We start from the raw sequence: 12,180 nt of genomic DNA, 5'->3' as shown, positions 1-12,180 counted from the left end.
CATGATATAATTTGTAAAGTGATACTTTTTCTGTTTTCCTCAAGTCTATTGTTGTTTAATTATATAGAAGTACGTTTAGTAGCAAGTTCCATAGTAAAACAAATTACAGTATAGCAATTCATTAGCCTGAGTTTTCGAGAATTTTATGGTATCCATTAAAAATTTCCAAGTCCATCTTGACATATATATGAGTGGTGTATAAGTTTTTTTCATTTCTAGTATTTCATAATTAATAGATCGAGCCAATAAAATAATAATACAAGAAGCAACAAAGAAGTTCTTTTGGAGATAGAAAAATAAAGGCTCAAGTCATTTGTGGCCCCTTAAAGTTGTTCATATAATTCACTTAAATACGTCAATTAGGACTTGAACCTATTGTACACCTCTACCCTCCTAAATAATAATTTTAATCAAATGTCAGAATCAGAAAGTCTTCTTGGATCCTTCACTTGAATTTTCCAATGGCCATCAGAAAAATTAGAAATTTTAGCCTTTTGTCTCTCCAATCTTATCCTTGTATCCATCTCTGGAGTCAAATCACAAAATTTCTGAAGCTCCTTTGGCATTAAATCATAAACTTGCCACCACTTTGCATGAATTAAGTCATTTGGAAAATCCCTATATTCCAAAACATCCCAATTGCAGTCATAATCTTTGTAACACATCCATGGCTTTAAACCTAAGTAATGCATTGCATATGCATCCTTAGGATATTCATATTTTCGACTTTCATCTGTCTGGAAATTCTTCAAAAAATTCAGTTTAGCAGGCCACCTATGCCACCAAGAAAAGACCTCATTCAAAAACCCTTGATCACCTCCATTGTACGAAACAACACATAGGGTTTTCTCCATTAGGGTTTTGAAAGTACACTCCGATGGTTCGATTATCATGATCCCTGAGTTGAACACATGCCTACAGTTACCAGCAGCTGATAACTGTGGGAACACGAAGAAATGATCAAGATTCTTGAAGAAGAGGAAGTCCGCGTCTATGAAGATAAGCTTGTCATATTCAGTTAGTTGCCATATCCGGAGCTTGCTGTAGTTCCATTCATTGTAAGTGCCTCTTTTTGCATGAGGGTTTCTTATTCTTTCTATTATTTTGATCTTCCATCCTGCTAGTTTGAGACTATGTAGAGTTTCTTGTGATATTGAGTTGTCGACAAGAAGAATTAGGTCTTTCGTGGATTTGGATAAGATGATGCTTTGTGCCAGAGATATTGCTCCACAGACATATGATTCTGAGGAGTGAAGAACAGTAACATAAGCCTCTCTTGGCTTGTGTGCACTTTTGTTGCTTGTGGATGATGAGCCAAATTTTCTCCATACTTCTCGACCTAGTAGTTTCAACCAAGGTAAACATAATGAATGAGGTGTAAGTTGTAACCCTTAAAATAAACATAGCAAAAGAGAAAAAACAAGTCTTGGGTATGAAAGAAAATAACCAATGAGGGTTGTGGTGGAATGGATAGGATTCCTCCACCCTTAAATGGGTTTTACGCGACACGAATTCAGATTAGTTGGATCTACAATGTAGATATCGGAAACTCGACGAAAAATATATAAAAGAAAAAGAGTAAATGAAATATTTCATCCGTACCAATTTATGTGACGGTATCTGACTGACAACAAAATTTAAGAAAGAAAGAAATACTTTTGAAATTTATAATCTAAAACAAGTCATAAACATTTGTGATTATAAATCATCTCACTAAAGGCACAATAAAAAGCTTAAAGTAAAATTATTTCTAAATAAGAAAGTATACATTCTTTTTGAATTAAATTAAAAAATAAAACTATATCACATAAATAAATAAGAACTAATGGAGTACTTATACGGTGATGTACGATCTTGAAAGTTTGACCCCACTTGCCTACATATTTTTACCTTTATTTTCTAATATGGTAAATTATTGGATTACACTCTTCACAAAGATTGGGAAATGTACTACTTAATTATTATTATTTGTAGAATAATTGAATTAAATTTTGAATGATTTTATTTAATTTAGCCCTTTGGTAAGTTGGTTTACTGTCATTGATTCATTTCCATCTTATTATAGATTCGAAGCACCTATGTTCAGATTGCTATAAAGAGACAATTGGGTGGGTGCCCAATTACAATAATAATAATGTACTTTACCTAGTTATCAAAATTTATCCCTTGAAAAATACTCCATGTTCCATTTAATATTGTCTTCTAAATGCAGGATTAATCATAAAAAAATCATTTTCTAAATCTAGCAATTTTTTCCTCTCAAGTTAGTTTAGTGGATTTGTTCAATGCTTTGAAACATATCCTCAAACAATTCATGTGGTCAATTATTTCAGAAAATAATTATCAACTATGATGCCATATATATACATAACAAAAAGAAATTCAAAGTACAAAAAATTGATGCTTCAATAATTTCCCTTTTCATGAGATCTTGAAGTTGTTATATTTGGTCCTAACTTATCCAAAAATAGAAGTTATAACACGTTACACGTAACATATAAGCGTTCTAGAAAATGAATATTTTGAACCATAGAGTACCTGATTTTATTTTATTTTAAACTAATATTCACCAACGTGTAATTTTCTTTTTGTTTTTTACACTATCAGATCACATTTGTTTGGTATGGCACGTAAAATCCCCATTCTAAGGTTACTTAGCTATAAATTTTGAAGTTCAAACTTGAAAACTTGAAGTTTTTGAAGTTGTGTTTCGACAAGCATTTTGCTCGTAAAAATATTGAAGTTTTGTGAGTAGAAGTCCCAAAATTTCAAAAACTAGTATGAACCAATTTTTGGAACTTGAAATTTTTTTAAAGACTGATTTTCATAATTTGATCTAAAATATATAGTCAAACAAATATTTAAAAATAAATTTTGAAAATCATATCCAAAATGACCAAACGCTAGCTAGTCGTGAGTTCCGAGTAGCCTTTATTTCCATCTCGTCATTTATGTTGATAGTGTGTATAGTAGCAGAATCAGGATTTTACTAAGAATCTTAAATATATTAACACAAACACATTGAGATGTCGAGAGAATTCAACATATATCAAATCTACATATAAATAATATTGTTTTTAGATATAATTTTAAATCGAAGAGTATTTAGATGAACTCAAAAAAAAAAGATTAACAACATACCTTGTACGGCAAATGGAGTGGCAAGTTGGCAAGATCCAACAGGCATGAGAATTTTCTGTTTGAGTCTTCTCAAATCAGGTTTGTAAATCCATACATTTCCTTCATGCCATATTTGATCATCACACCTGAAAATCTCAAGCATAGGACTACAAGGTCCGATGAAAACTACGTAAATTTCGCGATAAATATCGTTACTATCCAATCCATTTTTCACCAAAAGATTAGCCACAACTAGGTTCACTTGTAACCTAAACACATTAGTAGCATTTTCACAAGGAACCCTAGCCAAAACAACGTCCAAATCCACATAATCTTCGAGCTCAGGCATTGGAATTTCAGGACATTGGGATGATTTTTGAGGCACATTCTCATTGATCCACTCAGGGAATAAGTCTTTCCATATAACACTTTTGTTAACACGACGAAAATGAACGTTGACTAGGTCAACTTCTTCGTCGTGTAGATCTTTGACTTCAATAGGTGTTTCGTGCACGTTGACTAGTCCAATTTTGAATTTTGAATTTTTTGTTTTGTTTTCAAGATATTTGTACCACTTAGGTTTGATAACATGCCTAGGGAAGATTTGTGTTGGTTGTTTGTGATCTTTTAAGGTGTGAAATATTAAGGTTTCATGGCGTTTAGGGCTATGTGATATACTAAGGTAAATGAAGGCAATGAAAAAAGAGATTATTGAAATGGTGATAAGCTTTAGTTTGGTGTGAGAAGGCTTGGAACCCATTTTTTTTAATAAAAAAAAAAGTTTTTGATTTGGTTTTGAGGATGTGAGGTGTATTTATAATTGAATATTTTCTCTTAAAAAGGAAATAAATTTAATGAAAAGAATATTTATTTACACTCAAGAAAATTATAGTAAAATGGAGCGAAATTTGTTTGTTCGACTTTCCAAACCATACAAGGATGTATCAGTATCACTTTCCTCATTTGTGTTGAATCTAAATTAGGGAGGTTAGATAGATGGATATTGAATTATATTTCGAATCAATATATGGGTTGTGTTTTATTAGGAAAATATATTTTTGACTGATTTTAGAGTCGCCACTTAATTTTTAAGAAAAAATCAAGAAAACTATTGTTTTCAAAAGACTAAAACAGTAAATCTATTGAAAACTTTTAAGGGGGTTCGAGGTTCCTATTAATATTCTAGGAAGGTTTTTAAAGCACCTAGAATATTCGCTAATGCGGTTATCCGACAATTAATTATTTGGCTAAAATAATTTTAACTTAGCTTAACTTTGCAAAAATTGAATTAATTTATAGTTAGAACTATTTTTAAAAGGGGAAATATTGAAATATTATCTAAGTGAAATATTTTGTGAATTTATTTATTTATTTTCTTTTACGTTAAGTAGAGATGAACAATTTAGTTTAAGTAATTAAAAAAAAAAAAATGGGTGTCTTTTGGGGATTTGAATTCTTTTAAAACCTTAAGATTAATAGCAAATAATAACGAGCAAACAAATATAATAAAAAAAAAAAAAGAGAAAGGAACTTGGGCCCAAATCCGGTTTTCCTGTCCGCCTGGGCCGGCCCTTGGGCCCATTTTCATATTGGGCCAAAGGCCCATTTGAGCCACCTGCACCTGTCCTACACTAACGTTAAAGAAATATATTTTTTTTCTTTGGGTTTTAGGCCCAATTTTTCACCTGTCTTAAGCTTCTAACAAAATAAGAATAGCAACTAAATGGGCTTAGGCCCCAATAGATAACAAAATACAAATTTTGGATTTAAAAGTGGGCCTTTGGCCCAATCTTTCAATTCTCTAATCTGCTCCAATATTTTCCTTGACTCCGGGACCTGTACGCCTTAGTCTGTTGGGACTTGAATTTTTAAATACGACTCGAGGGAAATGCGATTTTGGGCCTCCATGGCCCATGGGAATGGAAAGAGGGGCACTAGAGCTCCATGAGCTCATTCAATATCACATGAAACAAGAAAAGGAAGAAAAAGGATTAATATCCATACTAATAACTATAAAACTCACAAATAAGGCAAGATTATTCAATAAGAGGAATGACACACTTGATGGCATGGCAACAACACATTTTGACAGTAATCTTTATATATATTCCACATATGTTCATGTTCACAAATTAGAAGCTAGCCAATCGAACCTTCTCTTTTCCTCTTTTAAAGACACAATTCCGGGGGGGATAAGCATAAGCAAATTAAGATAATTAAGCAGAACAAATTCAAACAATTTAAGTTGACTTTGCAGATGCTTTCCGAGATAAAATGCGACACCAAACTAAAGGTGTTTAACTCGATCCCTAAAAAATGATAGGCCGTGGATTGCTACAATAAACAGAGAGAAAGCCATATTGCTTAACACTTAAGGAGACATACTGAGAGGAGAAAAAGAAAAATAAAATAATAAAATAAAATAAAAATTGAATGGACAACTACACATTCCTAACTCTACATGCTCAACTATCAAAATGCTAAAACAATAGTTAAAAAATAAAATAAAATAAAAAAAAGCAAACATGCTAAGGTGGAAGTAAAGTACATACAGGTTCAAATCAAATAAAATTCAATTATGCAGATTTGATATAAAGTAACGGCAAATAATTCGGCTACTATTTAAAGCATGGATATAAGAGCATATGTATAACCGGCTGTTTCAATACCAATTTAATCATATCAAACAGATATCAAGAAAATAAAAAATAAATAAAAATAAAATAAAAAATAAAAAATACATACATGTGTATATATATATATATATATAACTTACCAACAACTATACCAGATTAAAAAAAGCTTAAAAGGGAATATAGGCAATACGATGAGATCAAGCAATGATAGTGACCAACAGAGACACAAACTTCAGCACATCAAGTAAATATATAATAGGAAAAAAAAAAAATTTAACTCCTTTCTTGAATTAATTAGCCGGCAACAACCTCAAGCAAATGCTAAAGTGACCACAAAGATAAAACTAATCAATCAAGAAAACATGTTTACTACTAGTAAACTAGCTACTGTTTTGGCACTAAGATAAAATCCCACAACAAAACATATACTACACTACCAATGAAGAAGAATAACTATGAGCAAGCTAGCAAATGATACCTACAGTCGAAAAACAAAATCCTTAAATTCATTTTGCATTATATGGAGCACCATTGTTGGACATTTTAGAGAAATAAAACTCTATTCTGACTTACTATGCTACATGATAAAAAAAAAAAAAAAAAAAAAAAAAGAGTTCATCAAGCATCAAGACCAAATTGTTTCAGAAGCGAAAGGATAAAACAAGGTATTAGTAGCTAAGCAAATAGGAACATATATCACCATACTTTTGTCAAAAAAAAAAAAAAAAAAAGCTTAAGCTATATCTCTTAAATGGCTAACCAGATTTACAGTGCTCCAAAAGTTAATGCAAGATAAGAACAGCGATAGGCAACACAATCAGCTATAAATAAATAAATCGAAACAACTTGAAATTCCATCATTCAATTAACTCAATAGTTATCATACCAACACACTAAACCACCGAGATATGAACTGAAATCGGGGGGTTACCTTTCGAGGTGCAGCAAACAGGACAACGAGCAGAGGACAATGATTTTTCCACCAACGACTCCGGAGAACTCCGAAGATTCCGGCAAAATTCCCAGCAACCAAAGAGAGACGCTAAGACGAATATACTTGGTATATGTTTTTTGTATGACCTTTGAGACTTGCCACTTTTATCTCTATCAACTTTTATATGTATTGATGAAAAGTGACCAAAAGTTCTTCACTAAAGAATCGCTTCAAATCTCTTATGTAGAAATTTTGGTTCTAAAAAACAACACTCTTTTTGAGCCTCAATTTTCTAATCGAAAAAAATAAAAAAAATCCCCCCCCTCTCCACTGAAAGAAAAAGAATATATAGAAGGAGATAAGGTTCGATTTTGAGGGGGAAAGGGCTGAAGATCGGATCCAAAAGGCCAAAATTCAAAATTCAAAATTTCAAAACCTTTCCCCTTTCCGGATAAACACCTTTTTTTTTGAGGTTTTGACTCATTCCGAAAGAGGAAAGTGAGACAGCCGCGTGCTTGCTGCCCGCTGTACGTTTTCTGGGCTGCTTCTGGTCGCGATTTGGGCTGCTGGAATCGCTGATGTTGCTGGCTTGCGTCTGGGTTTGCGGAGAAAAAGAAGAACGGTGCAGGGGTCATTTGGACTGTTGTAATCATTGTATTGTTTGGATTGTTATATTGTATTGTTACTGATTTGCTTGGGCCGGGTAAAGGGGAATTGGGCTGGGATGGTGGGCTGGACGTAGAGGGAAAAGGTTGGGCTTGCCAAAAATAAGGAAAATAGTTGGATTACTGCTAAGGGCTGCTAGAAAAACTTAAAAAGGCTCAAATTTGGTCCTCTTAGGATTTAAAGATAAAAGTAAATAAGAGGCAAGATTTGGAATTAAGACTTGGCCAAATGAACTATAAAATTAGCCCACTTATTAACCAAGTAGAGTTTAACTAATGAATTTGGCTAAAATTTAAATAAGACGAATTAATATAATTAACTAACGAGCTTCTTAATTTCAACGAAATAAAATAATAAACTCAATTAAACTTAAATGACTCAAAATTAAAACCATAATTTAAACTAAACTAATTTAATAAAATACCTACTAAAATTAAAAATCTTTTTGAGATGATTTTCGAACATTCATAAAATATACTAATTAGACACATAATTATATAATAATTAACTTAATTATAAACTAATTAACTCAAAATATAAGCTATTAATTAATTTAAACTAAATAGCCAAATATTTAAATAAAACTAAAATCCTTTTGAGACAATTTTTGAACATTCATAAAATATATCAATTATATATATAGACATGTAAAATATAAGTATTGTCTAAAAGTTATAATAAGTGACATAATTTATTTAAAATAACTCGCAAACTATTTTTGAAACCAATTATTTTAGATCGCTTAAAATGAAAGAAGCTCGACGATTAATTTATATTGGGGACGGTCAAAATTGGGTGTCAACAGGTTGAATTATGATCCATCCAACATTTTTGGGTTTAAATAAGTTGGTTAATTCGGTATTTTAACGATATATGATAATTCAAATTATCTAAATCTGTTACATATTTTCACTCTTTTTTTTTTTAGATAAATCTATAATTGGATAAGCTTGCAATCAGATAAACTTATATTTGAATAAGCTCGCAATCAAGTAAGAATATGCAAGTATATTCGAACTTAAATAATGAATTAGTCACTATATTGTCTCTGATATATTTACTTTATAGTCTTTATTTTATAACAAATTTTTTAAAAAAAAATCGTCTGTTTTGTTTAGTTACCAAATCAAAAAACTAAAATGTTCTTTAAGTAAACTCAAAAGAGATGACACGACTGAAAATCATCCAGATTAATTGCATAAATCCAATCGATTCGAATCTATTGGTGAAACAAATAAAAACTATAACTTGCTATCAAAATAATGAAATCAATATGTGGACTAATTATAATTTTATGAGTTTAATTTGTCACACTTTCTAGAAATTTCTGGATCGTTTCTAGCCTAGTAAGACCTCTTGCAAGCAGGGGATTTCATTAAAATCGAAAAAAAAAAAACAGAGTGACCATATGGGTGTTTCCGCACTTAATAATGATTCATTAACATGTATTTTCACCTTATTAAATAAATTAATTATAGTAAATTTATATGATTTGATGTAAATAACGGGTGCGGATAAGTTTTTACCAATTAGGACTATTCTTGGCACATTCTTTGATAGTTTTACTTCTAATTAGTTGAAATGTTGCAAACATATGTCTACAATCTCTATCAGAAAAGAAGAAAAAAAAAAAGGGAATTTGTTACTTGTTAGTATACATGATTTGAATTAATCTCTTGTTAGATTAATAAAATAATCATCAATTGGAAAGTCTTCTTGGATCTTTCACTTGAATCCTCCAATGTCCATCTGAAAAATTAGCTTTTTTAGCTTTTCTCCTCCATTTTATTATCCTTGCATCCATTTGTGGTGTCAATGCACAATATTCCCTAAGTTCCATAGACATTTTCTTGTACACCTTCCACCATCTCTCATGAGCTGAATCACTCGCAAATATTTGCGATTCCACTTTATCCCAATTGCAATCATAATCCTCGTAACACAACCATGGCTTTAATCCCAAATAATGTACGGTGTATGAATCATCAGGAAGATTGCGATGATTTGAATTTATAAATATCTTGAGTGTATTTAGCTTAGTAGGCCACCTATGCCACCACACGAACATTTCATTTAAAAAGCCTTGATCGCCCCCATTATAAGAACCTACTTCAAACCTTTTGTTCATTAAATTTTGAAACTTGCATTTTGATGGTTCAATGATCATAACACCCGAATTGAAAATATACCCATCGTTTCCAGCAGCTGATAGTTCTGGATACGAAAAGAATTGATCGATGTTTCTGAAAACCACGAAATCTGAATCGATGAATATGACTTTGTCATATTCTATGAGTTGCCATATCCTTAGCTTGCTGTAATTCCATTCGTTGTACGCATTTTTTGGGGCATGTGGGCTTCTTATTCTTTTGATTTTCTTGATTTTCCAGCCTGCTGCTCTGAGACCATGAAGAGATTTTGGTGAAATTGAGTCATCTGCTAGTAGAACAAGGTCTCTTGTTGAGTTAGTTAGAATAATGCTTTGTGCTAAAGCTATTGCTCCACAAACATAAGCTTCTGAGGAATGTATAACTGTCACATAAGCCTCTCTTGGCTTCTTGTGGAATGTTTTGTCCAGTGCTGATGCTGGGTAACTCTTCCAAGATTCTTGTTCTGTACGGAATTTTGACAAAGGTTTAATTTCTAGTATTTAAAAAAATTATAGTACTAATTAGAAAACTTCAAATATTACTATCAGGTTGCCGTCCATAAAAAATTTCTGAAAGTATGTAATCTATAAATACAAAATATGACTAAAGGTCTCTCTGTTTTTTTCCCTTTGGTTAGTTGTTAGTACTAATTGATTTGACAAAAATGTGTCATGTTAGGTACATTTAATGTTCCAAATGGTGTAAAAGGATTTGTAAAATATTTAATTTCGAAAATTAGATAACAACAAAAATAAAAAAAAATACGAGTACAAATTTACCTTGTTCTGAAAATGGACGAGCAAGCTGACAACTACCAACAGGCACAAGAATTTTTTGCTTCAGCCTTTTTAACTCAGGTTTATAAACCCATAAATTCTCTTCATGCAACAACATGTCTTCACATCGGAATATCTCCCACATAGGCCCACAATCGCCGATAAACACCGCGTAAACAGGTCGATTTTTATTCCAACTACCAATCCTTACCAACAAGTTAGCTACCACTAAGTTCACTTGTAACCTAAAAACATCCCTAGAACCATCAACCCCTACATGCTTACATGGAACCTTTGCAACGACCACATCCAATTCCTCGTACACCTCGAAAACTGGCATTGGGATTTCTGGGCAAGTAGGCTTGGCTGATACCTCTTTTTCATCAATCCATTCTGGAAATAAGTCTTTCCACTTAATTTTATTCGAAACCTTAGGGAATTTAACGTCGAACGTCTCCATATTTTTTGCCCCGTGCAATCCAACGTAGTCGAAAAACGAGACATCATCAAGGTTGACTAGGCCAATTTTTAGTGTTGATTTGTCCTTGATTTCGTCTTGTAAAAGTTGAAACCATTGAGGTTTACTAGTGAAATGTTCCGTGGGCATAACAATATTTTGTCTAAAAGTTGGTTTTTCTAGGTTTGAGATTGGAATATCATGATTTTTTTGTCTTAATTTGCAAGTTAGAGTTAGGTAGAGGAGGAATATGGAGAGAAATATGAGAGAAAGTGTATATGATTTTGACTTTGTGAGTGCCATTGTATGTGTGTGTGTGTTTTTTTTTTGGAAGGCTATACCACGTCTTTGTGGTTTTTGATCTTTACTAAATTTATATTATTACTTCTAACGTTTAGTTTTTATAGACAAATTCAAGATTAATGGAAGAGTTTAGTATTTGGTAGGGAGTGCATGGACGCACGTTCATAGTCAAATATGATCCTTTTTAATTGTCATCATTGGTTGAGGCCTGTAAATTAATGCACATTGATTTCTTATAAAGGGAATTGTATGGATTTTATTTTATTTTATTTTGGATAGAGTTTTTTTGGTTGGTATTTATTAGGTGGGAACTATAGTTTAATTAATGGTTCAATATATTTTAAAGAAAAACTAGTGATTTTAGCTTTTGTGTTAAGACGTTATTTCAATATTGGTTCTCATGATGTTTTTCAAATTATAATATCTTGAAACTCTAGGCTTCAAGTAGTGGAGAAAAGATTAATTAAAATTGACTTCAAAAATTGAAATCGATCGTTGCATAACACAAACTGTGGGATGCTACAACAAGAATATAATTGCTTCCTACCATACAAGAATTCGGTAAAACTTATCTACATGCGGTGTTTATATCAATCCAATGAACACATGACACCAGTGACGTAGCCTCATATAGTTTAGGGTGACCAATCGGATATTCTTCGTTGAAAAATTATACTATGTATATAAGAAATTATAAAAAATATATAAGTCAAATATTAATTTTCATACATATATATTAAATCTTAGACATTCTTAACAAAATTTCTGACTTCGACACTATAAAACACATGCATGTTTTATTCCTACAAATTACCCGTATTTAACTTGAGTTTTAAAATCATTCACTATTCTAATTGATATGTTTTGATTTAGAATTGCGATGATTGCACACTAACATACATAGCTATTTGCAGGGTTCCTAAGAGATGTAGGCGCATAATGGAAGCAAGGACGACAAAATCGCATGAGGAGAAGGTCTGGCGTAGGGCCACAACACACCAGGCACGATGGTGGCGCAAGGCACCAACCCAAAATCACAAGTTCTTGAAAAACATTGTCTTTATTAATATAAACTAATCATAAGTCCTTTAGATTCAACAATTCGATTCTAAATGAGTCATTTATTACTTCTGCGATC

At 31.9% G+C, this 12,180-nt stretch overlaps 2 protein-coding genes across 2 annotated transcripts; both read right to left on the bottom strand.

Moving 5' to 3' along the window:
- Positions 1-410: 410 nt before the first annotated feature.
- On the bottom strand, positions 411-3,880 carry LOC125816725 (putative UDP-glucuronate:xylan alpha-glucuronosyltransferase 4). Its single transcript, XM_049496345.1, has 2 exons — positions 3,142-3,880; positions 411-1,339 (listed from the first exon to the last, which is right to left on the bottom strand). Exons 1-2 carry the CDS (start codon positions 3,878-3,880, stop codon positions 411-413), a joined length of 1,668 nt encoding a protein of 555 aa, XP_049352302.1.
- Positions 3,881-9,045: 5,165 nt separating this feature from the next.
- Positions 9,046-11,057, bottom strand: LOC125816052 (putative UDP-glucuronate:xylan alpha-glucuronosyltransferase 4). Its single transcript, XM_049495645.1, has 2 exons — positions 10,286-11,057; positions 9,046-9,969 (listed from the first exon to the last, which is right to left on the bottom strand). The coding sequence occupies exons 1-2, from the start codon at positions 11,040-11,042 to the stop codon at positions 9,056-9,058; spliced, it is 1,671 nt and encodes a 556-aa protein (XP_049351602.1). The 5' UTR covers positions 11,043-11,057; the 3' UTR covers positions 9,046-9,055.
- Positions 11,058-12,180: the final 1,123 nt, after the last annotated feature.

Source organism: Solanum verrucosum, unplaced genomic scaffold, assembly GCF_900185275.1.
Source record: "Solanum verrucosum unplaced genomic scaffold, falcon-dt-bn FXZP01000261.1, whole genome shotgun sequence".
In the NCBI taxonomy this organism is placed as follows: domain Eukaryota; kingdom Viridiplantae; phylum Streptophyta; class Magnoliopsida; order Solanales; family Solanaceae; genus Solanum; species Solanum verrucosum.
Note: the sequence above shows the minus strand (reverse complement) of the source record. Positions and strands in the feature narration are given on the sequence as shown.